The sequence below is a fragment of the Opisthocomus hoazin genome, unplaced genomic scaffold (assembly GCF_030867145.1).
Source record: "Opisthocomus hoazin isolate bOpiHoa1 unplaced genomic scaffold, bOpiHoa1.hap1 HAP1_SCAFFOLD_283, whole genome shotgun sequence".
Classification (NCBI taxonomy): domain Eukaryota; kingdom Metazoa; phylum Chordata; class Aves; order Opisthocomiformes; family Opisthocomidae; genus Opisthocomus; species Opisthocomus hoazin.
Window position 1 is genome coordinate 12,747 of NW_027449067.1, and position 26,638 is coordinate 39,384.

At 61.5% G+C, this 26,638-nt stretch overlaps 1 protein-coding gene across 4 annotated transcripts; it reads left to right on the forward strand.

Moving 5' to 3' along the window:
- The first annotated feature begins 12 nt into the window (after nt 1-12).
- Nucleotides 13-26,631, forward strand: EVI5L (ecotropic viral integration site 5 like). 4 transcript variants are annotated; one of them, XM_075412537.1, is made up of 20 exons: nt 13-57; nt 6,279-6,469; nt 7,238-7,427; nt 7,590-7,814; nt 8,251-8,325; nt 8,612-8,737; nt 9,367-9,510; nt 9,682-9,771; nt 10,467-10,564; nt 10,684-10,744; nt 12,536-12,589; nt 13,171-13,203; nt 14,831-14,971; nt 16,449-16,577; nt 17,308-17,448; nt 18,940-19,092; nt 21,412-21,558; nt 23,633-23,728; nt 23,826-23,921; nt 26,116-26,631. In XM_075412537.1, the coding sequence occupies exons 1-20, from the start codon at nt 28-30 to the stop codon at nt 26,305-26,307; spliced, it is 2,412 nt and encodes an 803-aa protein (XP_075268652.1). In that variant the 5' UTR covers nt 13-27; the 3' UTR covers nt 26,308-26,631. The 4 variants fall into 4 exon arrangements, with proteins under 4 accessions (XP_075268652.1, XP_075268653.1, XP_075268655.1 ...); XM_075412540.1 differs by lacking the exon at nt 13-57 and adding an exon at nt 180-768; XM_075412539.1 differs by lacking the exon at nt 13-57 and adding an exon at nt 2,827-2,889.
- Nucleotides 26,632-26,638: the final 7 nt, after the last annotated feature.

Here is a 26,638-nt window from a genome sequence, read left to right on the forward strand (position 1 = left end):
CCAAGGAGGGTTTTTTCTGGAGGTCTCATGCCAAAGCGGAGACCAGCATTCTCCAAGGTGAGCACCAAAATTCAGCTTTTTTTTGGTTTTTTGGTTTAGTGGGAATACTTTAGCATTTTGCTCAGTGGTTTTGTGACCATTTCTTGTGTTTTTAACACGAGAATCTTAGCGCAGGGAAAATCCTCATTTTTTGGGCACCATTTCCTTCATATCTTCTCCAGAAAATTCGTTTCGCTGCCTGAAAGCCCTCAGGGCTTCGAGCCAGGTGTCCCCTGGGCTGGCTAGCGTGGAAAACAAAAGTTAGAACTTATGAATAACTTCAGCGTTGACAGATTCAGCTAAATTTCACAGCAGCACCTCGGGAAGAGCAAACACAAACGAAAGTTGAACATCCCTCACGCCTGTTCCCTTGCTCTCGAGGCAATCGGCTTCCTCTTTTTGTCCGACTTCCCCTTTTTCGATCCCGAATTTAGGGGAAGTCGAGGCCAAACTCCTCCCCATGTTGGCCGCTCATGCCCTTGGGGCTCTGGCACTTTCTAAGCGGCAATGCGGTCAGTTTTGGGTTGAAACGCTGTGAATTCAGCCCGTGCGCTCTTGCGGTGCTTTCCCCTTCTGCTGTCAGCATGTGGTTTGTCCCGGTGGAGTGGGAGAAGGTTAAAAAAAGTCAAGGATGGCGTGATGGATGCACCAGCAGGCTGTGCTGGATCCAGCGAGACCTGGACAGGCTGAAGAGTTGGGCAGAGAGGAACCTGATGAAGCTCAACAAGGGTAAGGGCAGGGTCCTGCACCTGGGGAGGAACAACCCCAGGCACCAGGACAGGCTGGGGCTGACCTGCTGGGAGCAGCTCTGCGGAGAGGGACTGGGAGTGCTGGGGGACGACAGGTCGACCAAGGGCCAGCAGCGTGCCCTGGGTGCCAAGAAGGCCAATGGGATCCTGGGGTGCACCACAAGGAGTGTGGGCAGCAGGTCAGGGAGGTTCTCCTCCCCCTCTGCTCTGCCCTGGGGAGGGCCCCATCTGGAGTGCTGGGTCCAGTTCTGGGTTCCCCAGTTCAAGAAAGATGAGGAGCTACTGGGGAGAGTCCAGCGGAGGGCTGCGAGGATGAGGAGGGGATGGGAGCATCTCCCCTACGAGGAAAGGCTGAGGGAGCTGGGCTTGTTGAGCCTGGAGAAGAGAAGGCTGCGAGGGGACCTTAGAAATGCCGATCAATATCTGCAGGGTGGGGGTCAGGAGGACGGGGCCAGGCTCTGTCCAGTGGTGCCCAGAGACAGGACAAGGGGCAATGGGCACAAACTGGAGCAGAGGAAGCTCCAGCTGAACCCGAGGAAGAACTTCTTCCCTCTGAGGGTGACGGAGCCCTGGCCCAGGCTGCCCAGGGAGGCTGTGGAGTCTCCTTCTCTGGAGATATTCCAGCCCCGCCTGGCCGCGGTGCTGTGCCCCCTGCTCTGGGTGACCCTGCTTGGGCAGGGGGTGGCACTGGGTGACCCACAGAGGGCCCTGCCAACCCCGACCATGCTGGGATTCTGGGATTCTTTTTTTTAAGCTGAAAAAAATAGAAGACTGAGATAAAAGTCAAGAGTGTACTGAAAACACCAACTGTCACTGCTAAACCTCCCATGTCCTTATCTCTTTAACCTTTTTTAGGGTTTTTTTCTCGTTTTATGTTTTAAACACTGGAGCTGGAGTGGTTGAAAAATCCCTTTAAGCTCCAAGAAAAGCCACTTCTCGGAAGGGTTAAAGATATCCTCAAGGGCACCTCAGCACCCCCAGGTCCTGGGGCCACCTCCCGCATCCCACCGCCCGGGGACTGGCAGAGCTCTGTGTCCCATTGTCCCCAGGGACGCCCCACGCGCCATCACATCCCTGATGGCCCCCAAACCCTCCTCCCTGGGGAACTGGGGACCCCAGTGGCCCCCACATCCAGGCCCGTGGGGAATGGGGGATCCCCCCTCCCCCCCCCATGGAGAATGGGGTTTTCCCCCCTTACATCACCCCAATACCCCCCTCTTTGGGTAACCAGAGACCCCCTACACCCTTGTCCCTGGGGAACTGGGGACCCCCATCCTGGGTCTCCGACCCGTGCTCCCTCCCTGAGGGCACAGAGAGCAACTTCACCTTGGACCCCTCACCACAGCTCTGCCATCAGCTACTCGACGCCCCATAGGTGGAAGCGACTGTCTATCATCCTCGTCAGCCAATAAGAACGTCATATCTCCCCAGGGAGGCAGGATCAGCCACCTGTGCTGGAGGGGTGAATGCTGCTTAGTCTCCACATCCCCATATGCTGCCGCACCTTCTCCTGCGCTAGCGATTGGTAGATTCTCCTGTCAATCAAATCCAAACCCTCCAGCTGAAGAGGCTGGGCTTGTTGCCCTCTCCTGTCAGCCAGGTTGCCACTCCAAGGGAGATGTGGCAGCCGATTGGTCTCTCTGACTATCAATCATCACCACCTGCGCCTGCCATTCGCCTCTCAGCAAGGCGGTGCCCACCCCCTCCCGGTCGAGGGGAAAACCATCTCCTTGACTCTCATTGGAAAGGCGGCTTGCCCATCAACAACCCCCGAGCCATCGCATTGGCTCACCGCTCAGCAGGAGCGGTTTGTAGCCGGGTCCCCCGCGGTGTCTCATTCTCGAGAGGGCCGCGACTGTTGGCGGCGGCTCGGCGAGGGGGGCGGGCAGAGACGCGGATCCGGCGCGTTGATTGGCTGCGGGGCGGGGTCGCCTGTCAGTCTCTGTCTGTCGGGGCGGCGGCGGTTGTGGCGGTTGCCCCCATGGCAGCGGCGGGGCCCGGGGCGGCGGCGGCGGCGGCGGCGGTGGCGGCGGGGGGGAGCCGGGGACACCCCCCCCCCTCCTCGGAGGCAGCCGGCGGTCGCCATGGCAGCGCCTCGCAGGTAGGAGGGGCCGGGGGGGGCCAGGCCCCTCGGGGAGGGGGGCTCCATCCCTCAGCAATGGGGAGTGCCCCCCCTCGGGGGGGGGGGGTGGTCGGCTGTGGGTGGTGGTCAGGGGTAGTCACCCCCCGGGGGGGGTAATTGGGGCTACCCCCCCCCCCCAAGTTTAGTGAGGGGATTGGGGATAACACCCCCTCCTCGGTGAGGGGGTATTTGAGGGTGACCCCCCGGGGGGGTAGGTTATTAGGGGTAAAGCCCCCCCTCCAGGCCCTGAGGAGGGGGGGTCTGTGGGGATAATGCTTGGGGGGGGGTAATTTGGGGTTAATATTCCCCCCCAGCATAGGGGGGGTTATTGGGGTTGCCCCCTCCCCCCTCAAGCTGGGGGGTAAGTGGGGGTACCCCCATTCTTTGGAGGGTGACCCCCTCCCATATTGGGGGGGGTACTGGGAGAATCTCCCTGGCACTGGGGGCAACCCCCCCACCCCAGAGCTATAGGGTAATTGGGGGATTCCCCCTCCCCCAAGCTAAGGGGGTAAATGGGGTTACCCCCCCACACACTTCTGGGGGGTAATTGGAGGTTTAACCCCCCCCTCCCCAAAGGAAACCACAAAGGTGCCCCCCCAGGGTGGGGTAATTCGGGGCTATTTGGGGAGGGGGGGCATTGGGGGGTGCCCCCATCACACCATGGGGGGGCACAGTAGGGGTGCCCCCCCCCACTACAAGGGGGGACATTGGGGGTGTTTCCCTCCCCTACTCCCCTCCTTTATTGGGTTCCCCCCCCCCCATATTGCAGCCTGCTCCTGTGTGCAAAGAGGGTGTTGTCCCTCGCGTATTTTTTTGCCCTAAAATAATGAGATTTTGGTTAAAAAAAAAAAAATGGTGGGGGGGGTGTCTGCGGCGGGCTTCTGGGCCTCCCCTATCCCACCGTGGCCCCCCCAAATGTCATTTATTAAGCGGGGGGGGGGGGGGGGCTTATCACACCCCCCCCCCAGCCAGTGCACACCTTGTGCCCCCCCCATCCCTGGGGAGCAGGTTTGGGGGGGGTGGGGAGGGTCCTTGGGTGCCCCCCAAATCATCCCCCCCCCCCTCATTCCGCAGCCGCCCAGAAGATGGAGCGACCGCAGCCCCCCGAGCCGCGGCTTTGTGCCGTCCGCGACGCTCCCTCTCCTTTTGGGTTCAAACCCAGGGGTTTTGGCGACGCCGGAGCGGCTCGCCGTTCCCAAATCTCAGATTTTTGGGGTTTTTTTCCCCTCCAAAAATTCTCCCTCCCTTTTTGATTTATTTTTTTTTTTTCCCGTTTTCCCGACAGTTTTCCATCAATCGGGGTTTCGCCGGTGGCGTTTGATACCTGCCGCCACCAGCAGCCTGGATGAGGAGGGGGAGGGTGAAAAACCCACCCTATTTTGCTGAAAAAGCCCAAAAAACACCAAACCCTCCCAGTTTTGGGCTCGTTTCCACCCATTTAGGACTGCGAAAAACCCCAAAATCACCACCCGAGTGGCATTTTGGGTAGTTTTTCCCCCAAAAAAGCCACGCTTGGAAATGCAGTTCGGTGGCCAGCGCTGGGGCGGGGAGTGCGGTTTCTTCGCGCTGTTTTGGTGCTGGATTCGATTTTCACCCGTTTTTAGGTGAGTTTTGGGCGGTTTCAAACCCGGCGGCGTTTGAGCTTAAAATTCGCACCTGCTTCGTCCCCGCCACAGTGGCAAAATCCGCAATGTTTAACCCCATTTTTTTATCCATTTTCCTCCTCTTTCCACCCACTGGGGGATGTTGGTGAAGCTCAAGAACTTCCCGCTGAAATATTTGTGGTTTAATCAATATTTTTTTTCCCTTATCTGGCCCCTTTTGCACATTAAGAATTGGGGTTTCTGGCAAATTGGCGGATTTTGATGGTGGGTGTTGGTGCCTCCAAAAATCGCTGCCGAAGCCGGGGGTGAATCCCCGCTTCCGATGAACTTTTGAGAGGAGGCGGCGAAAGCGGCGCGGGGAAAAAAAAGTGGAAATGGCTCCGAACCGCGGGAAAAATGGTGCCAAAAAGGTGCAGAACGGCACCGAGAGACGCTGAGAAAGCAGCGTGGAAAATGGTGTGAAAACGGGGTGGGAAAGGTGCGAAACACTGCAAAAATGGGCGAAAAAGGCGTAAAAATGGGCGGGAAAGGCACGAAACATCACGGAAAAGGCGAAAAAATGGGTGGGAAAGGTGTAAAACGTCACAGAAAAGGAGTAGAAATGGGCGGAAAAGGCACAAAACCGTGCGGAAAAGGCGTAAAAATGGGCGGAAAAGGCGTAAAAATGAGTGGAAAAGGCACGAAACTGTGCGGAAAAGGCGTAAAAATGGGCGGAAAAGGCGTAAAAATGGGCGGAAAAGGTGTAAAACAGCGATTTTGGGGGCGGATAAGCCGATGTGAGGGCCGTGTGTGGGGACTTGGGGGGCACGTGGGGACCCCGCAGACTCCGCAGCACACCCCGCAGCCAGAATTTTATTTTTTTATTAACCTGCTCTCACAAAGGGGCTGAGATTGGGGTCCGCCGAGCCCATTTTTGGGCCAATTTCTTATAAAACCCTGGGTCGTGCACCGTGGTGGCGCTTCCAGGCCCCTTTCCACCGGTTTTCTACCGGCTTAAAACCCCTCTTTTTTTAGCACTCCTCAACCCACCGTTTTCCACCCCGTTTCTCCCCGTCCCCGCGATCCCGCACCAGGACTCATCCCTCCCCGGGGAGCTGTTTTTCCATGAAACACCCCCAAAATGGGCAAACTGGGTGCCGTCAACCCCCGAAAGCAAATCCACGGCGGGGACGGCTCCTGGTAAACCCTCTCTTCCCACGTTGGCCTGTTCCTTCCCAAAAACGAGGGTCTGTTGGGCTGAATTCTGCTTTTCAGGTTAATTTAATTCAGCTAATTTCGGGAAAATGCCCGTTCCTTCCCAAAAACGAGGGTCCATCAGGCTGAATTCTGCTTTTCAGGTTAATTTAATTCAGCTAATTTCGGGAAAATGCCCGTTCCTTCCCAAAAACGAGGGTCCATCAGGCTGAATTCTGCTTTTCAGGTTAATTTAATTCAGCTAATTTCAGGAAAATGCCCGTCCCTTCCCAAAAACGAGGGTCCGTCAGGCTGAATTCTGCTTTTTAGCTGAATTTAATTCAGCTAATTTTGGGAAAACGCAGGCTGACGTGCTGAGAGCTGGCTTGGTGGGAAAACTGGGCTTAAATGGGGGGTTTTTAGGGAATTAAGCGGATAATTTTTTAGGGAATTAAGCAGCTGCGGACTGAGCGACGCTCGCGTCCTGTTTTCTATCAAATTAGCTAAATTAGGGGGTTTTTTTAAGAGCTTTGAAGCACCGCGGTGAGGAGGAAAAGCCACGGGGCTCACGTCCACCTCTCAACTTTCCAGGTGAGCCCCCAAAATCCCCGCGGACGCGGCGCCGCCGCCGCCATGGCGTCACCGGCCGTCAGCCCCGACTCGTCGTCCCACGAAGGCCTCTCCTCCGTCAACTCGGCCCCGGCGTGTTCGCCCACCTCCGACTCGGAGAACCTCAGCCCCGACGAGCTGGAGCTGCTGGCCAAGCTGGAGGAGCAAAACCGGTGAGCGCTGGGGGTGGTTTTGGGGGAATATCTCCTTTTTTGGAGGGGTTTTGGAGGAATCTCTCCTCTTTTGGGGCATTTTAGGGGAATATCTCCTCCTCTGAGGTGGTTTTGGGGGGAATATCTGCTTGTTTGGGGGGAATCTCTCCTCCTTTGGGGCGGTTTTGGGGGAATATCTCCTTTTTTGGAGGGGTTTTGGAGGAATCTCTCCTCTTTTGGGGCATTTTAGGGGAATATCTCCTCCTCTGAGGTGGTTTTGGGGGGAATATCTGCTTGTTTGGGGGGAATCTCTCCTCCTTTGGGGCGGTTTTGGGGGAATATCTCCTTTTTTGGAGGGGTTTTGGAGGAATCTCTCCTCTTTTGGGGCATTTTGGGTGAATATCTCCTCCTCTGGGGTGGTTTTTCGGGGAAGATCTGCTTGTTTGGGGTGGTTGGGGGGAATCTCTCCTCCTTTGTGGTTTTTTGGGGGGAATATCTCCCTTTTTGGGACCTTTTTGGGGGGCTCTCATCTCCTTTGGGGCAGTTTTTAGGGGAATATCTTTTTGTTTGGGGTGATTTGGGGGGGAATCTCTCTTCTTTTAGCATGGTTTTGGGGGAATCTCTCCTCCTTTGTGTTTTTTTTGGGGGAATATCTACTTTTTGGTGACAATTATGGGGGAATCTCTTCTCCTTGAAGGCTGTTTTGGGGGAATATCTCCTCTTTTGGGATGCTTTTGGGGGCGCTTTCCTCCTTTGGAGCTTTTTTGGGGCTATCTCGGTCTCCCGCAGGCTACTGGAGGCTGACTCCAAGTCGATGCGCTCCATGAACGGCTCGCGAAGGAACAGCGGCTCCTCCTTGGTCTCCAGCTCCTCGGCCTCCTCCAACCTCAGCCACCTCGAAGAGGACACCTGGATCCTCTGGGGCCGCATCGTCAATGAGTGGGATGAGTGGCGGAAGAAGAAGGAGAAGCTGCTAAAGGTGAGGAAACCCCTTTATTTTTCAGACTATTTTAACCCCGCTGCAAAAATCTGCACCGTGATCTTCCCCATGCCTGGGCAGGATGATGTCTCCCCATCCCCAAGGAGCTTCCCCATCTTCTTGAAACCCGTTTTCTCCGGTTTTTGCCCCGTTTTTCCCCAGGAACTCATCCGCAAAGGGATCCCCCACCACTTCCGTGCCATCGTCTGGCAGCTGCTCTGCAGTGCCACTGACATGCCCGTCAAAAACCAATACTCAGAGCTGCTGAAGATGTCCTCTCCCTGCGAGAAGCTCATCCGACGGGATATCGCCCGCACCTACCCGGAGCATGAGTTCTTCAAGGGACAGGACAGTCTGGGCCAGGAGGTGCTCTTCAACGTCATGAAGGTAACGTCTTTCCTCGAACACCGGTGGATCTTGGCCGCGGCCCAGATGCTGCTTTGGGTTTTGAAGCTGTTTTAACTGCACATTAATTATTGATGGGTTTGGTTTCCACCACAAACTCCTGGAACCATCGCTTTTTGGAGCCTGATAGCCCTTTTCGCACAAAAGGACCTCGCTTCACATCCGTCCCAGACCTCATTTTTCCTATTGAGTTTTCCTCTGAATGAAGAGATGGATGATTGAGTCTTTTGGGGTCGAAATCCAAGTGTAGAGCGACGTCGTGCTCACAGGAGGTGTTGTCAACCAGAAAAAAAATAGCTATTTGCCACAGCCAACGCTTCCCTCCACTGTTGCCCTCCCACAGCAAACAGGGATGGTGGCCCAGCCGGTCCCCCTGCTCACACATACATTTATTTTGGGATTTTTTTCCTCCTTCCAGGCCTATTCGCTGGTGGACCGGGAGGTCGGATACTGCCAGGGTAGCGCCTTCATCGTGGGCCTGCTGCTCATGCAGGTTTGTGACGGCCCCGGGGCGAGGAGGAGCTGCTGATGGGGTGTTTTTAACACCCTCTGGAGATGTGGTAGAATGGGGTTGGGAAATGGGAGCCTTTTTCTTCATCCTCAGGAGCAAAATTGGCTCATTCCCACCAGCCCACTCTACTCCTAATGGGTTTAAAATCCCCCCTTCGTCAAGGGACGGCTCCTGGCACGTCCCATCCCATCACTGATAGAAAGAGGCTCCACATCTGGAGCTGCCAGCACGGGTTGAAGGGGGAATTCATGTCCGTTTGGGTCTCCAGATGCCCGAGGAAGAGGCTTTCTGCGTCTTCGTGAGGCTGATGCAGGAATACCGCTTACGGGAACTCTTCAAACCCAGCATGGCCGAGCTGGGGCTCTGCATCTACCAGTTTGAGTACATGCTGCAGGTAGGCACCACCCCATGCCCCCCAAAACACTCGGGGTAGTGGGAACCGGTGGGTAGAGCCAGGGGTCAAGGCCCAGGAGAGGTGGGAGTGAGGTGGCAGCTCTTGGGAGAACTGGGTTCCTCTGATGGAGCTCATGTGCAGCAACATAGATCCTGGGGCCCTCTGTGAGATGTCTTGAGGACTATCCATGATTTCTCAAGGGGGACATCTGTGGGACCCCAAGGATGTCCACAAGATACCGTGGGGCCATCCGTGAGACCCCACGGCACCTCCACGAGATGCCCCAGGGACCGTCCATGAGACCCTGGGGTCATCTATGAGAGACCCAAAGGGACCATCCGTGAGACACCCCAGGGACCATCCATGAGACCCTGGGGCCATCTGTGAGAGACCCAAAGGGACCCTCCATGAGACACCCCAGGGACCATCCACGAAATGCCCTGAGGGACATCCATGAGACCCTGGGGACCACACATGAGCTCCCCCCACCAAGGGCCTTTCCATGAGACCCCTCAGCAACCTCTTTAAGACCTCATGGACCTGTTCAAACCTCAGCCAGCCACAGAATGACCCCTAAAAACATCCACCATTCCCCGTTTCACTTAATTTCCCCCATTTTTCACGTCCAGGAGCAGCTTCCGGAGCTGAACATCCACTTCCGCTCGCAGAGCTTCCTCACTTCCATGTACGCCTCGTCCTGGTTCCTCACCCTCTTCCTCACCACCTTCCCTCTTCCCGTGGCCACGCGTGTCTTCGACATCTTCATGTACGAGGTAACGGGGCCACGGCCTACCCCATAAATCGCAAAGGGACCGCAACCACGTTTTCCACTTGGATGTGGAAACGTTCTGCCCACGCCAGCTGGTCTGGTTTCGGAGAGAAAAACCCCAAACCCCAGGTGAGAAAAGCGATAGCGTGAGGTCAAGCGTGGACCCTTCCTGCAGGGGCTGGAGATCGTCTTCCGTGTGGGAATGGCACTGCTGCAGTTCAACCAGGCTGAGCTCGTCCAGCTCGACATGGAGGGCATGTCCCAGGTACCTGCTGGTGGCTTTTGGGGCGGATCTGTCCAACAGGACGTGTTTTGGGGCGGATTTGTCCAACAGGACGTGTTTTGGGGCAGATTTAGGAAGCAGGACGTGTTTTGGGGCGGATCTGTCCAACAGGACGTGTTTTGGGGCAGATTTAGGAAGCAGGACGTGTTTTGGGGCGGATCTGTCCAACAGGACGTGTTTTGGGGCAGATTTAGGACGCAGGACGTGTTTTGGGGCGGGTTTGTCCAACAGGACGTGTTTTGGGGCGGATTTAGGAAGCAGGATGTATTTTGGGGTGGATTTGTCCAACAGCACATCCAAGGGGATGTATTTTTGGGCAGACTTGTCCAAGGGGATGTAGTCTGGGGCAGATTTATCCCCAAATTTAGTATTTTGGGGAGGGTTTCTCCCAACTGGGTGTGTTTGGGGCCAATTTATGCAACAGGTCATATTCCATGGTGGATTTATGCAGCGGGCTGTGTTTTAGATTTACACAACAGGTCATATTTTGGGGCTGGTTTGTCCAATAAATTGTATTTTTGGGTGGATTTATGCAACGAGAGCGTGTTTTGGGGTAGATTGATCCAACAGGCCCTGTTGTGGGACTGGTTTTACCCAGTGGGACCGATTTTGGGGCCGGTTTACGCGATGGGCTGTATTTCAGGGCCATGTTTCACGGCCGGTTTCTGTGCCTGCAGTACTTCCAGAAGGTGATCCCGCACCAGTTCGACAGCTGCCCCGATAAGCTCATCCTCAGGGCCTTCCAAGTCAAGTACAACCCCAAGAAGATGAAGAGGTGAGATGGGGAGGTGGGTTCCTACGCTTGGGTCGGGTCCCCCCATCAGCTGTGGGGCACGGGGCCAGGGGGTTTGGTCCCCATCCTCGTGTCCCAGCGTGTCCCCACATCCCGAGCAGGCTGGAGAAGGAGTACGCCACCATCAAGAACAAAGAGATGGAGGAGCAGATTGAGATCAAGGTGAGACAGGTCAAGTGTTGGCGCCATGAGGCCATCTAAGCCATGCTGGAGCCATCTTGGTCCATCCTCAGAGCCATCTGAGCCTTCCCAGGGTCCCTTTGACCCATCCCTGGGGTCACTTGGAGCCATCCCGAGGCTTCGTAGCCCGTTCCTGGGGCCACTTGAGCCATCTCTGAATGGCTGAGCCTCTCCCTGGAGCCACTTCACCCATCCCCAGGGTCACTTGAGCCATCCTGGGATGGCTTAGCCCGGCCCTGGGCCCAACTGGGCCGTCCTGGGACAACTTTGCTTATCCCTGGGGCCACCTGAGCCATCCTGAGATCGCTTTGACCCATCCCAGGGCCACTGAAGCTGTACCCAGGGCCACTTAGCCCGTCCTGGGTACCATTTAGCCTGTCCCCAACCCCTTCTGAGCCATCTCCAAGGCCAGCTGGGACCTCCTGGGGCAGCTTAGCCCATCTCTGAGGCCATTGATGCCATCATGGGACCACTTCTGCCCTTCCCAGGGGGCACTGAAGGTGTCCCCAAGAGCCACTTCAGCCATCCTGGGGCCACTTGACCTCTCACAGAGCAGTTTGGCCATCCCAGGGCCACTTGCACCCATCCTTGGGAACCTTTAGCCCATCCCTGGGGCCATTTGAGCCATCTCCGGGGCCACCTAAGCCTTTCTGGAGCCACCATGACCTATCCCAGGGCCACTCAGCCTGTCCCTAAGGCCACTCATCCTGTCCCCAGGGCCACGTAAGCCATCCCAGGGCCACTTTGTCCCAGCTTCAGGGTTGTGTGAGCCATCCCAGGGCCACCTTCTCCCATCCTTGAAGACCTTGAGCCCATCCTTGGGGCCACCTAAGCCACCCTGGAGCCACCACCACCCATCCCAAGGCCATTTAAGCTGTCCCCAGGGCCACGTAAGCCATCCCAGGGCCACTTTGTCCCAGCTTCAGGGTTGTGTGAGCCATCCCAGGGCCACCTTCCCCCATCCTTGGGGACATTGAGCCCATCCCTGGGGCCATTTGAGCCATCTCCGGGGCCACCACCACCCATCCCAGGGCCATTTAAGCTGTCCCCAAGGCCACGTAAGCCATCCCAGGGCCACTTTGTCCCAGCTTCAGGGTTGTGTGAGCCATCCCAGGGCCACCTTCCCCCATCCTTGAAGACCTTGGGGCCACCTAAACCACCCTGGAGCCACCACCACCCATCCCAAACCCATTTAAGTTGTCCCCAGGGCCACGTAAGCCATCCCAGGGCCACTTTGTCCCAGCTTCAGGGTTGTGTGAGCCATCCCAGGGCCACCTTCCCCCATCCTTGGGGACCTTGAGCCCATCCCTGGGGCCACCTAAGCCACCCTGGAGCCACCATGACCTATCCCAGGGTCACTCACCCTGTCCCCAGGAGCCACTCAAGCTGTACCAGGGCCACTTTGTCCCAGCTTCAGGGTTGTGTGAGCCATCCCAGGGCCACCTTCCCCCATCCTTGGGGACATTGAGCCCATCCCTGGGGCCATTTGAGCCATCACCGGGGCCACCTAAGCCACTCTGGGGCCACCACCACCCATCCCAGGGCCATTTAAGCTGTCCCCAAGGCCACGTAAGCCATCCCAGGGCCACTTTGTCCCAGCTCAGGGTTGTTTGAGCCATCCCAGGGCCACTGGAGCCATCTGGGGTCAGCTTAGCCCCTCCCCAGAGCCACTTTACGCCCGTGTCCCCGAGCTGTCCTCAGGCTCAGCGACCCTCCTGGGGACATCAAACCCCCTCCCCGGGACTCACTGCTCCCATTTTTCCCCCCCCCCAGCGCCTCCGCACCGAGAACCGCCTGCTCAAACAGCGCATCGAAACCCTGGAGAAGGTAAGCCTGGCACCCCAAAACCCCCCCTGAGGGCACCCCAAAAATCCCCTGTGAGCGCCCAACCCCCGGAGCACCCAAAAAGTCCCCTGGAGCACCCCAACCGCCCCCCCCCCCGCCTTGGGAAACCCAAAAATGTCCCCTGGCACATCCCAAACTCCCCTGGGGCACCCACACCACCGCCTGCAGATCCCAGCACCCATGAACGTGACCTCCAGCACCCCTTTTCCAGGCCGCGCCCCCAAAATCTCCCCTCCCAGCACCATTTTGGGGCAAAAATAGGAGATTTAAGTCCAGCAGGCGGCTGCTTTATCATTTTTCCACACAAAGTCTCCCTCTGGGAGGTGGGAAACGTTCCTTTTTAGGGCAAAACACCACCATCGCCATGTTTTCCGCCCCCCCCCCCCCGACATGAGGGATAAAAGAGCTAGAATCCCCGGAAAACACCCCAAAACGGGGACCGACGATGCGCGGGAAGGTTGCCGGGTGCCTCCGCCTCTCGCTGCCTCCATCTCCTTCGTTAAGCTCGTTAAGCTCGTTACGTCTCTCCTCTCTTTCTCTCTCTTCTCCGCCGGCGGCCGCAGGAGAGCGCGGCTCTCGCCGACAGGCTCATCCAGGTAGCGTCAAAAATCGCTATTTTTCCCTTTTCTGCTCTGTTTTAACCCTTTTCTTGCCCCTTTTGGCTGCCCGGCTCGTTTGGGGAGGATTCGCTCTTTTTTTCCTGCTTTTCCGGAGGCTCCTGCGCACCTTCCCCGCTTTGGGGGGGTGGGAGGGGAAGGGGGGATTGGGGGCGGTGGGTGAAAATGGGGGGTTTGGGCCCACTTTGGGGCTCGGTGGAAAGTGGGGGGGGAGGGCGTTGGCACGTGGGGGCGGGGTTTGGCCAAGAATGGGGTAAAAGCCGCTGTTTTGAGGAGTTTGACCAAAATTGGTGGGTTTTGAGTGGAAGGTCGTGGGCTGGGGGGTGAGAGCGGCTCAGAGGGGACAGGATGGCCCTGGAGGTCCCCATGGGGCTGGTGTCACCTCCTTGTCCTTGGTGTCGCCTGCTGTGGGGCTGGTGTCACCTCCTTGTCCTTGGTGTCACCTCCTGTGGGGCTGGTGTCACCTCCTCCTTGGTGTTACCTGCTGTGGGACTGGCATCACCCCCAAGGCTGTTGTCACCTCCTTGTCCTTGGTGTCACCTGCTGTGGGGCTGTTGTCACCTCCTTGTCCTTGGTGTCACCTGCTGTGGGGCTGGTGTCACATCCTTGTCCTTGGTGTCACCTGCTGTGGGGCTGGCATCACCCCCCCAAAGCTGGTGTCACCTCCTTGTCCTCAGTGTCACCCCCTGAGACTGGTGTCACCTTTGTCCTTGGTGTCACCTCCTGTGGGGCTGGTGTCACCTCCTCCTTGGGGTCACCTGCTGTGGGACTGGCATCACCCCCAAGGCTGGTGTCACCTCCTTGTCCTCGGTGTCACCTGCTGTGGGGCTGATGTCACCCCCCAAGGCTGTTGTCACCTCCTTGTCCTTGGTGTCACCTGCTGTGGGGCTGGTGTCACCTCCTTGTCCTTGGTATCACCTGGTGTGGGGCTGGCATCACCCCCCCAAAGCTGGTGTCACCTCCTTGTCCTCAGTGTCACCCCCTGAGGCTGGTGTCACCTTTGTCCTTGGTGTCACCTTCTGTGGGGCTGATGTCACCCCCCAAGGCTGGTGTCACCTCCTTGTCATCAGTGTCACCTTCTGTGGAGTTGGTGTCACCTGCTGTGGGGCTGGCATCACCCCCCAAGGTTGGTGTCACCTCCTTGTCCTTGGTGTCACCTGCTGTAGGGCTGGCATCACCCCCAAGGCTGGTGTCACCTCCTTCTCCCTGGTGTCACCTTCTGTGGGGCTGGCATCACCCCCCATAGCGGTGTCACCTCCTTCTCCCTGGTGTCACCTTCTGTGGGGCTGTTGTCACCTCCTTGTCCTTCGTGTCACCTGCTATGGGGCTGGCATCACCCACCAGGGCTGGTGTCACCTCCTTCTCCTTGGTGTCACTTGATATGGGACTGGTGTCACCCCCTTGTCGACGGTGTCACACCCCCTTGTCCCCAGCATCATTCCCTTGTCCCCAGCCTCACCTGCAGTGAGACTGGCATCACCTCCTTGTCCCTGGTGTCACCCCCAGCATCTCCCCCTTGTCCCCACCACCCCCCTCCCAGTGCCACACTGCGGAGCAGAACCGGCCACACTGTGCCGTGGCAGTGACACGTCCCCGCTGTCCCCAGGGCCAGGTGACACGGGCGCAGGAGGCGGAGGAGAACTACGTCATCAAGCGGGAGCTCGCGGTGGTGAAGCAACGCTGCACCTCGGCCACTGAGAACCTGCAGCGCGCCCAGACCACCATCCGGCAGCTGCAGGACCAGCAGGTTGGTGTCCCCAAACGTCCCCAGATGTCCCCAGGCGTCCCCATCGCCCACCCACAAATCCCCCTTCCAAGGGACAAGGGACCTGGGAGACCAGGAAGGGACCTGGGTGGCTGGGACAAGGGACCTGGAGGCCAGGAGGTGACCCAGGTGGCCAGGAAGGGACCCAGATGTTGGGACAAGGGACATGCGTGGCCAGGAAGAGATCTGGGTGGCTGGGAGGGGACCCAGATGTTGGGACAGGGGACCTGGGTGGCTAGGAAGGGACCTGGGTGTCCAGGAGGGGACCCAGATGTTGGGACAAGGGACCTGGGTAGCCAGGAGGTGACCTGGGTGTCTGGGAGGAGACTGAGATGTTGGGACAAGGGACCTAGGAGGCCAGGACGTGACCCAGGTGGCTGTGAGGGGACCCAGATGTTGGGACAAGGGACCTAGGAGGCCAAGAGGTGACCCAGGTGGCTGTGAGGGGACCCAGATGTTGCGACAAGGGACCTAGAAGGCCAGGAGGTGACCCAAGTGGCCAGGAGGGAACCCAGATGTTGGGACAAGGGACCTGCGTGGCCTGGAAGGTATCTGGGTGGCTGGGAGGGGACCCAGATGTTGGGACAAGGGACCTGCGTGGCCAGGAAGGGACCTGGGTGGCCAGGAGGGGACCTAGATGTTGGGACAAGGGACCTGGGTGGCCAGGAGGTGACCTGGGTGGCCAGGAAGGGACCTAGATGTTGGGACAAGGGACCTGGGTGTCTGGGAGGGGACCTGAGTGTCCAGGAGGGGACCCAGATGTTGGGACAAGGGGCATGGGTGGCCAGGAGGTGACACGGGTGCCCAGGAAGGGACCCAGATGTTGGGACAAGGGACCTGGCTGGCCAGGAAGGGACCTGGGTGTCCAGGAGGGGACCAAGATGTTGGGATGAGACACCTGGGTGGCCAGGAGGGACCTTGGTGGCTGGAAGGGTACCCAGATGTTGGGACAAGGGACCTGGGTAGCCAGAAGGGACCTGGGTGTCTGGGAGGGGACCCGAGTGTCCAGGAGGGGACCCAGATGTTGGGATGAGACACCTGGGTGGCCAGGAGGGACCTGGGTGGCTGGAAGGGGACCCAGATGTTGGGACAAGGGACCTGGGTGGCCAGGAGGTGACCCAGGTGGCCAGGAGGGGACCCAGATGTTGGGACAAGGGATGTGGGTGGCGAGGAGGGATCTGGGTGGCCAGGAGGGGACCCAGGTATCCGGAAGGGGACCCAGATGTTGGGTCAAGGGTCCTGGGTGGCCAGGAGGAGACTTGGGTGGCCGGGAGGGGACCCAGCTGTTGGGACAAGGGACCCAGGTGGCCAGGAGGTGACCTGGCTGGCCCTGGGGATGGGGATGGTCACTTGAGGTCCTGCTGCAGCACGGATTCGGGTGCAGGTTGGCGGGGTGGGTGGCACTGCCGTGTTCAAGGGGTGGGGACAGCCGTGGGTGACACGTTGGGGACGGTGGCAGGGGAACCCCCGCTTCAGCGAGGAGTTTGTCACCCACCTGGAGACGGAGCTGGAGCAGTCGCGGCTGCGGGAGAGCGAGACCCTGGGTGCCCTCAAGGAGATGCAGGACAAAGTCCTCGACATGGAGAAGGTGACATGGGACGGCTTGCGGTGTCACGCTGGTGGCCCTGGGGGTGGGGACGGTCCCACAGGTGGCGTTGGGGACAGGGAGTGTCCTGGGGGGTCCTGGACCTGGTGTCACCTGTCCCTGGGGATCCCCTGTCCCTTGTGTCCCCTGTCACATGCCCCCAGTGTCCCATGAGTGTCCTCACCTCCACCTGGCAGAGGAGGACAAGTCCTCAGTGCCACTGCCCCGAGTTGTCCCCAGTGACATCCAGGGCCACCAGCTTGGGGTGTCCCTGCCCATGACCCGTGCCACCGCCCCAAATTGTCCCCAAAGACATCCAGGGACACCAGCTTGGGGTGTCCCTACCCATGACCCGTGCCACCGCCCCAAATTGTCCCCGAAGACATCCAGGGCCACCAGCTTGGGGTGTCCCTGCCCATGACCCGTGCCACCGCCCCGGGGTGTCCCCAGTGACATCCAGTGCCACCAGCTTGGGGTGTCCCTGCCCATGACCCATGCCACCGCCCCAAATTGTCCCCGAAGACATCCAGGGCCACCAGCTTGGGGTGTCCCTGCCCATGACCCGTGCCACCGCCCCAAATTGTCCCCGATGACATCCAGTGCCACCATGGTGGTTGTCCCTGCCGACGCCCAGTGCCACCGCCCCGAGATATCCCTGCTCCGAGGTGTCCCCAGCCGTACCCAGTGGCCCTACCTCGGGGCGTCCCCGCCGATGTCCCCCGTGTCCCCGCAGAGGAACAGCCTGCTGCCGGACGAGGACAACGTGGTGCGGCTGCAGGAGGAGCTGCAGGCGCTGGCCCTGCGCGAGGCCGAGGCCGTCAAGTCGCTGACGGAGCTGCAGCAGCAGGTCAAGGACCTCAGTGACAGCTGGCAGGTAAGGACCCGGACGCCTCGGTGTCCCCCACCGTGTCACTTGGGTCCCCCACCATGTCACTTGGGTCTCCCTCGGGTCACCTGGGTTGTCCACAGGGTGCCTGGTTCCCCTCCCAAGGTCATCTGGGTCCCTTCTCAGCTACCTGGGTCTCCTCCCAGCCACCTGGGTCCCCTCCCAACTGCCTGTGTCCCCTCCTGGTCACCTGGGTCCCTTGTCCCAACATCTGAGTCCCCTCCTGGACACCCAGGTCCCTTGTCCCAACATCTGAGTCCCCTCCTGAACACCCAGGTCACGTCCTGGCCACCCAGGTCCCTTGTTCCAACATCTGGGTCCCCTCCTGGACACCCAGGTCCCTTGTCCCAACATCTGAGTCCCCTCCTGAACACCCAGGTCACGTCCTGGCCACCCAGGTCCCTTGTCCCATCATCTGGGTCCCCTCCTGGCCACCCAGGTCCACCCAGGTTTCTTGTCCCAACATCTGGGTCCCCTTCTGGCCACCCAGGTTTCTTCCTGGCCACCCAGGTGCCTTGTCCCAACATCTGGGTCCCTTCCTGGCCACCCAGGTCCCTTGCTGGCCACCCAGGTTTCTTGTCCCAACATCTGGGTCGCCTCCTGGACACCCAGGACCCTTCCTGGTCACCTTCTGGCCACCCAGGTGTCTCATCCCGACACCTGGGTCCCCTCCTGGCCACCTGGGTCACCTCCTGTCCGACTTGGTCCCTTGTCCCGATGGCTGGGTCCCATCTTGGCCACCCATGTCCCTCGTCCCAACATCTGTGTCTCCTCCTGGACACCCAGGTCTCCTGGCCATGCAGGTCCCTTGTCTCAACATCTGGGTCCCCTCCTGGCCACCTGGGTCACCTCCTGTCCACCTTGGTCCCTTGTCCTGATGGCTGGGTCCCATCTTGGCCAACTCGTCCCCTCCCAGCCACCTGGGTCCCTTGTCCCAACACCCGGGTCCCTTCCTGGCCACCCAGGTCCCTTCCTGGCCACCCAGGTCCCTTGTCCCAACATCTGGGTCTCCTTCCAGCCATCTAGGTCCCCTACAAGCCACCTGGATCACCTTCTGACCACTTAGGTCCCTTGTCCCAACATCTGAGTCCCCTGTGAGCCACCTGAGTCACCTTCTGACCACTTAGGTCCCTTGTCCCAACATGTGGGTCCCTTCCTGGCCACCCAGGTCCCTTGTCCCAACATCTGGGTCTCCTTCCAGCCATCTAGGTCCCCTACAAGCCACCTGGATCACCTTCTGACCACTTAGGTCCCTTGTCCCAACATCTGAGTCCCCTGCGAGCCACCTGAGTCACCTTCTGACCACCCAGGTCCCTTGTCCCAACATCTGGGTCCCCACCCTGTCCAACTGGGTCCCTCATCCCAGTACCTCCGTCCCCTTCCATCCACCTGGGACCCTCGCCTTGCCACCCGGGTCCCCGTTGGGGCCACCCGGGTCTCCCACCCCGCCGACGGGCGCCTGACGGGTGCGGGGCGCAGGCGGGCCGGGCAGGCGGGCGCTGGAAGGAGTCCCCGCGGCGGAGCAACGCCAACGCGCTGCAGGAGGCCGTGGTGGCCGCGCGGCTGCGGGAGGCCCAGGCCCAGGCTGAGCTGCGGGCGCTGCGGCAGCGGGTGCTGCAGCTGGAGACGCAGGTCAGAGCCTTGGCCGCATCCTGACAGGGGGCTGGGGGGGCTGAACTGGGCGGTTATGGGGGGCTGGGGGGCTCAACTGGGGGTGGTGGGGCCAGGGGGACCTGAACTGGGGGTGGTGGGGCCTTGGGGTGCTGGGGCAGCGGGTGCTGCAGCTGGAGACGCAGGTCAGAGCCTTGGCCGCATCCTGACAGGGGGCTGGGGGGGCTGAACTGGGCGGTTATGGGGGGCTGGGGGGCTCAACTGGGGGTGGTGGGGCCAGGGGGACCTGAACTGGGGGTGGTGGGGCCTTGGGGTGCTGGGGCAGCGGGTGCTGCAGCTGGAGACGCAGGTCAGAGCCCCGGCCGCATCCTGACTGGGGGCTGGGGGGGCTGAACTGGGCGGTTATGGGGGGCTGGGGGGCTCAACTGGGGGTGGTGGGGCCTTGGGGTGCTGGGGCAGCGGGTGCTGCAGCTGGAGACGCAGGTCAGAGCCCCGGCCGCATCCTGACTGGGGGCTGGGGGGGCTGAACTGGGCGGTTATGGGGAGCTGGGGGGCTCAACTAGGGGTGGTGGGGCCAGGGGGACCTGAACTGGGCGTGCTGGGGCCTTGGGGTGCTAAACTGGGTGTGCTGGGGTTGCGGGTGTTGGGGCTGGGGGTGCTGAACTGGGGGTGCTGGGATGTGGTAGCGGACTGAACTGGGAGATGCTGGGGCTGGAGATGCTGAACTGGGGGTGCTGGTGTGGAGGAGGCTGAGCTGGGGGGGCTGGGGATGTCAGGGCAGGGGGTGCTGAACTGGGGGGGCTGAACTGGGGGTGCTGAACTGGGGGTGCTGGTGGGGGGGTGCTGAACTGGAGGGGACTGGGGGTGTTGGGGTGGGGGGTGCTGAACTGGGGGGTGCTGGGGCTGCAGGTGCTGAACTGGGGGTGCTGGTGGGGGGGGTGCTGAACTGGAGGGGACTGGGGGTGTTGGGGTGGGGGGTGCTGAACTGGGGGTGCTGGTGGGGGGGTGCTGAACTGGAGGGGACTGGGGGTGTTGGGGTGGGGGGTGCTGAACTGGGGGTGCTGGGGCTGGAGGTGCTGAACTGGGGGTGCTGGGGTGGGGGGGTTGAACTGGAGGGGGGTGGGGGTTTTGGGGTGAGGGGTGCTGAACTGGGGGGTGCTGCGGCTGGAGGTGCTGAACTGGGGGGTGCTGGTGGGGGAGGTGCTGAATTGGGGGTGTTGGGGCAGGGGGTGCTGAACTGGGGGGTGCTGGGGCTGGAGGTGCTGAACTGGGGGTGCTGGTGGGGGGGTGCTGAACTGGAGGGGACTGGGGGTGTTGGGGTGGGGGGTGCTGAACTGGGGGGTGCTGGGGCTGGAGGTGCTGAACTGCGGGTGCTGGGGTGGGGGGGTTGAACTGGAGGGGGCTGGGGGTTTTGGGGCAGGGGGTGCTGAACTGGAGGGTGCTGGGACTGAGGGTGGTAAACTGGAAGTGTTAAATTGTGGGTGCTGGGGCTGCAGGTGCTAAACTGGGGGTGCTGGTGGGGGGGGTGCTGAACTGAAGGGGACTGCGGGGTGTTGGGGTGGGGGGTGCTGAACTGGGGGTGTTGGGGTGGGGGGTGCTGAACTGGGGGGTGACGGGGCTGGAGGTGCTGAACTGGGGGTGCTGGTGGGGGAGGTGCTGAACTGGGGGTGTTGGGGTGGGGGGTGCTGAACTGGAGGGGACTGGGGGTGTTGGGGCAGGGGGTGCTGAACTGGGGGGTGCTGCGGCTGGAGGTGCTGAACTGGGGGTGCTGGGGTGGGGGGTTTGAACTGGAGGGGGCTGGGGGTTTTGGGGCAGGGGGTGCTGAACTGGGGGGTGCTGGGACTGAGGGTGGTAAACTGGAAGTGTTAAATTGTGGGTGCTGGGGCTGCAGGTGCTAAACTGGGGGTGCTGGTGGGGGGGTGCTGAACTGAAGGGGACTGGGGGTGTTGGGGTGGGGGGTGCTGAACTGGGGGTGTTGGGGTGGGGGGTGCTGAACTGGGGGGTGACGGGGCTGGAGGTGCTGAACTGGGGGTGCTGGTGGGGGGGGTGCTGAACTGGAGGGGATCTGGGGTGTTGGGGTGGGGGGTGCTGGGGCTGCAGGTGCTAAACTGGGGGTGCTGGTGGGGGGGGGAGGCCTGAACTGGGGGGTGCGCTGGGTCCATGGGTGCTGGGTGCCAAATCCAGGGCCGGATCTGGCTGCAGCAGAGCTGCAGGAGCTGGCTGGGGGGTGGGGGGGGGGGTCAGAACTGGGGGACAGGGTGCCGACAGCCCCCCCCCCCCCTCCTCCGGGGCCAGACCGTGGGTGCTGGACCGAGGGGGTGACAGCGCTGTCCCCCGCAGAGCCAGATCCAGCGCACGGTGCTGGGCCGGGCGGAGCAGACGTGCGCGGGGCTGCGGGAGCAGCTGCGGCTGGCGGCGGCGCAGAGCAAGGGGCTGCAGGCGCAGCTCAGCGAGAGCCACCGCAAGCACGCCGAGGCCCAGTGCAAGGTGGGAGCCTCCCGTCACCTCCCTGCGGGTGCCCGTGGGTGCTCCCCGGCGGCGCCCGCGCATCCCACAGCGCCCACGGGTGCTGGGGGACCCGTAACCCACACCCACGGGTGCTGGGGGACCCGTAACCCACACCCACGGGTGCTGGGGGAACCGTAACCCACACCCGTGATTGCTGTGGCACCCATATCCTGCACCCACGGGTGCTGGGGGACCCATAACCCACACCCACAGGTGCTGTGGCACCTATATCCTGCACCCACGGGTGCTGGGGGACCCGTAACCTGCACCTATGGGTGCTGGGGGACCTATATCCTGCACCCACGGGTGCTGGGGGACCCATAACCCACATCCACGGGTGCTGGGGGACCTGTAACCCACACCCACGGGTGCTGGGGGACCCATATCCTGCGCCCACGGGTGCTGGGGGACCCATAACCTGCACCCATGGGTGCTGAGGAACCCACATCCTGCGCCCACGGGTGCTGGGGGACCCATAACCTGCACCCGTGGATGCTATAGGACCCACATCCTGCGCCCACGGGTGCTGGGGGACCCATAACCCACATCCACGGGTGCTGGGGGACCCATATCCTGCACGCACGGGTGCTGGGGGACCCATAACCCAAACCCATGGATTGCTATAGGACCCACATCCTGCACCCATGGGTGCTGCAGGATTGTTACACTGCACCTATGGGTGCTGAGGGACCCATGTCCTGCGCCCACGGGTGCTGGGGGACCCGTAACCCATACCCACGGGTGCTGGGGGACCCACATCCTGCGCCCACGGGTGCTGGGGGACCCATAACCTGGACCCACGGGTGCTGGGGGACCCGTAACCACACCCATGGGTGCTGTGGCACCCACAGATCCTCCCCTGGGACCCCCTGTCCCCTCCCCAGGGACACTCCTGTACTCTCCCTTAGGACACCCACGTCCCCTCTCCAGGGACATCTCTGTCCCCTCTCTGGGGACACCCACGACCCTCCTGTGTGGTCCCCGTGTCCCCTCCCTTGGGGTCCCAATGTCCCCTCCCATGGGGTCCCTGTGTCCCCTCCAAAGGGACCAAGGTGTCCCCTCCCTTGCGGTCCCCATGTCTCCTCCGAGAGTCCCAATGTGTCCCCTCCCATGGGGTCCTCGTGTACCCTCTGAGAGGGTCCCAATGTCCCCTCCCTTGAGGTCCCCAGGTCCCCTCCAAAGGGACCAAGGTGTCCCCTCCCTTGATGTCCCCATGTCTCCTCCAAGGGTCCCAATGTGTCCCCTCCCATGGGGTCCTCATGTCCCCTCTGAGAGAGTCCCAATGTCCCTCCCTTGAGGTCCCCAGGTCCCCTCCAAAGGGACCAATGTGTCACCTCCCACAGGGTCCCTGTGTCCCCTCCCTTGGGGTCCCCAGGTCCCCTCCAAAGGGACCAATGTGTCACCTCCCACAGGGTCCCTGTGTCCCCTCCCTTGGGGTCCCCATGTCTCCTTCAAGGGTCCCAATGTGTCCCTCTGAGAGGGTCCCCATGTCCCCTCCCATGGGGTCCTCGTGTCCCCTCTGAGAGAGTCCCAATGTCCCCTCCCTTGAGGTCCCCAGATCCCCTCCAAAGGGACCAATGTGTCACCTCCCACAGGGTCCCTGTGTCCCCTCCCTTGGGGTCCCCATGTAGGGTCCCAATGTGTCCCTCTGAGAGGGTCCCCATGTCCCCCCTCCCACAGGGTCCCCATGTCCCCTCCAATGGGGGTCTCAAATGTCCCCTCCCTTGGTGTCCCAGTGTCCCCTCCCTTGGGGTCCCAGTGTCCCCTCCCTTGGGGTCCTCAGGTCCCCTCCAAAGGGACCAATGTGTCACCTCCCACAGGGTCCCATGTCCCCTCCAATGGGGGTCTCAAATGTCCCCTCCCTTGGTGTCCCAGTGTCCCCTCCCTTGGGGTCCCAGTGTCCCCTCCCTTGGGCTCCCATCGCCCCACCGTCCCCTCCACCAACCCTCCCATGTCCCCTGGGGATGGGGGAGGGACTGGAGCCCCCCACCCCGCCCCGGGAGGGTGTGGGGGTGGCCCTGGGGTGACAGCGGGTGACACCGGTGTCCCCCAGAGCAAGGAGGAGGTGATGGCGGTGCGGCTGCGCGAGGCCGACAGCATGGCGGCCCTGGCCGAGATGCGACAGCGCGTCGCCGAGCTGGAGATCCAGGTGAGCGGGGACAGGGTGACAAGGGGGGGGTGACAAGGTGGGGGTGACGGGTGACAGGGGAGGGGACGGGCACCCGCTGACCCGCCCGCACCCGCAGAGGGAGGAGGGGATGATCCAGGGGCAGCTCAACCACTCGGACGCCGCCCAGTACATCCGCCAGCTCAAGGACCACATCGACGAGCTCAAGGCCGAGGTAAGGCACCCATGGGTGCTGGGGGACCCACGTCTGCACCCACGGGTGCTGGGGGACCCACGTCTGCACCCATGGGTGGTGGGGGACGCACGTCCTGCACCCACGGGTGCTGGAGGGTTGATACCCTGCACCCATGGGTGCTGGGGGATTGATACCCTGCACCCATGGGTGCTGGGGGACCCATGTCCTACACCTACGGGTGCTGGGGGATTGATACCCTGCACCCATGGGTGCTGGGGGACCCACGTCTGCACCCATGGGTGGTGGGGGACCCACGTCTGCACCCATGGGTGCAGGGGGATTGATACCCTGCACCCATGGGTGCTGCAGGATTGATACCCTGCATCCATGGGTGGTGGGGGACCCATAACCGGCACCCATGGGTGCTGCAGGATTGATACCTTGCACCCATGGGTGTTGTGGGACCCGTGTGCAGCACCCATGGGTGTTGTGGGACCCGTGTGCTGTGCCCACAGGTGCTGTGGGACCTGTACCCTGCACCCATGGGTGCTGGGGGACCCACGTCCTGCACCCATGGATGCTGCGGGACTGATACCCTGCACCCATGGGTGCCATGGGACCCGTACCCTGCACCCATGGGTGCTGTAGGACCTGTACCCTGCACCCATGGGTGCTGGGGGACCCACATCCTGCACCCACGGGTGCTGTAGGACCTGTGTCCTGCACCCATGGGTGCTGCGGAACCCATGTCTGGTGCCCATGGGTGCTGGGGGGACCCATAACCTGCACCCACGGGTGCTGTAGGATTGATGCCCTGCACCCATGGGTGCTGGGGGACCCACGGGTGCTGTGGGACCCCCATACAGGGTCTGGCATCGGGGACCCTTCCCCGGGATGGGGGGGGGGGGTGACAACGTCCCCGGTCCCTGACTCGTCGGGGTCACCCCCCCCGGGAAGGGTCCCCAGTGTCCCCAAGGCCAGGACACCTCAGGGACAGTCCCTGGGCGGGGCTGCGCTGGGTGCTGGCACCACTGGTGACGTCCCCTCGGTGCCACCAGCGATGTCCCCTCGGTGCCACCAGCGATGTCCCCGTGGGGCCGCCTGGCACGGGGACAGCTGGTGACAATGGCTCTCCCCGTCTCTCCTCCCTCCGCCCCTTCTCTGCTGTCCCTTGTCCCCTCTCCTGTCCCCAACCCATCCCCTGGTCCTTCCCTGTCCCCATCCCTGTCCCTTTGTTCCCTGTCCCCTTGTCACGTGTCCCCTTGTCACTCATCCTCTTGTCCCTTGTCACGTCTCCCGTCATGTTCGCACGTCCCTTGTCCCCCGTCCCCATGTCCCCCACCCTTTTGTCCCCTCACCTGTCGTATTCCCACGTCCCCTGTCCCCATCTCCATGTCCCCATCCCTGGCACCTTGTCCCCATCCCTGTCCACTTGTCCCCTGTCCCTTTGTGCCATGTCCTCTTGTCACTCATCCCCTTGTCCCTTGTCACATCACCTATTGTGGTCCCTTGTCCCTGTCCCCTTGGCCCCATCCCCTTGTTCCCTGTCCCCTTGTCACGTGTCCCCTTGTCACTCATCCTCTTGTCCCTTGTCCCATCACCCGTCATGTTCCCATCTCCCTTGTCCCCATCCCCTTGTCCCCCATTCCCTGATCCCGTGTCCCCTGTCCCCATCCCTTTCTTCCATCACACCCCCTGTCCCCATCCTGTCCCCTTGTCCCCATCCCCTTGTCCCTGTCCTCTGTCACCTTGCCCCCATCCTGTCCCCTTGTCCCCTGTCCCCTTGTCCCACCACCCGTCGTGTCCCTTGCCCCCATCCCGTCCCCTTGTCCCCTGTCCCCTTGTCCCCTGTCCCCTTGTCCCCTGTCCCCTTGTCCCACCACCCGTCGTGTCCCTTGTCCCCTTGTCCCTTGTCCCCTGTCCCCTTACCCCATATCCCCTTGTCCCCTGTCCCCTTGTCCCACCACCCGTCATGTCCCTTGCCCCCATCCTGTCCTTGTCCCAATCCCCTTGTCCCCTGTCCCCTTGTCCCACCACCCATCGTGTCCCTTGTCCCTTTGCCCCCCATCCCGTCCCTTTGTCCCCCATCCCGTCCCTTTGTCCCCCATCCCGTCCCCTTGTCCCCGTCCCCTTGTCCCCATCCCCTTGTCCCCTATCCCCTTACCCCATATCCCCTTGTCCCCTGTCCCCTTGTCCCACCACCCGTCGTGTCCCTTCTCCCCTGTCCCCGCAGATCCGGCTGCTGCGGGGCCCTCTGGCCTTCGGGGCGGTGGGGCTGGGGACACGCCTGGGGGACGAGGACTCGCTGGGTTCCTCCGACGAGGAGCTGCCACCCTTCACCCTGACCCATGGGGACATCGGGGACCTCGGGGACATGGGCGACAGCAGCGACAGCGAGACCGAGGGGGCACCCACGGCGCCGTGACCCGCGGGGACAGCGGGTGCAGTGGTGACCAGCGAGACCGTGGCACCCGACCCACGGGGACGTTGGGGACAGCAGTGACCCCCAGCCCAAGGGGCCACCCAGCAGAGACGGAGGGACACCCAGGGGACACCTTCGAGCCCCGCAGCACCCAGAGGACACTTGAGGGACGCCCGTAGGACCCATGGCACCCAGGAGACACTAAGGGGGACCCAGGGGACACCCACAGACCCCCCAGCACCCCAGGGCAGGATCAGGCCGGGGGGGGGGGTGGGCAGGCCCTGAGCATGGCTGGGTCCTGCGCACGGAGGGATCCCGGGGCACCGCTGGATCA

Bases quoted from the DNA above. Each gene is read 5' to 3' on its own strand.
- EVI5L (XM_075412537.1), top strand. From the start codon at position 28: ATGCCAAAGCGGAGACCAGCATTCTCCAAG. The intron at 7,815-8,250 runs GTAACGTCTTTC...TCCTCCTTCCAG, and splicing joins TGCTCTTCAACGTCATGAAG to GCCTATTCGCTGGTGGACCG. The intron at 12,590-13,170 runs GTAAGCCTGGCA...CGGCGGCCGCAG, and splicing joins GCATCGAAACCCTGGAGAAG to GAGAGCGCGGCTCTCGCCGA.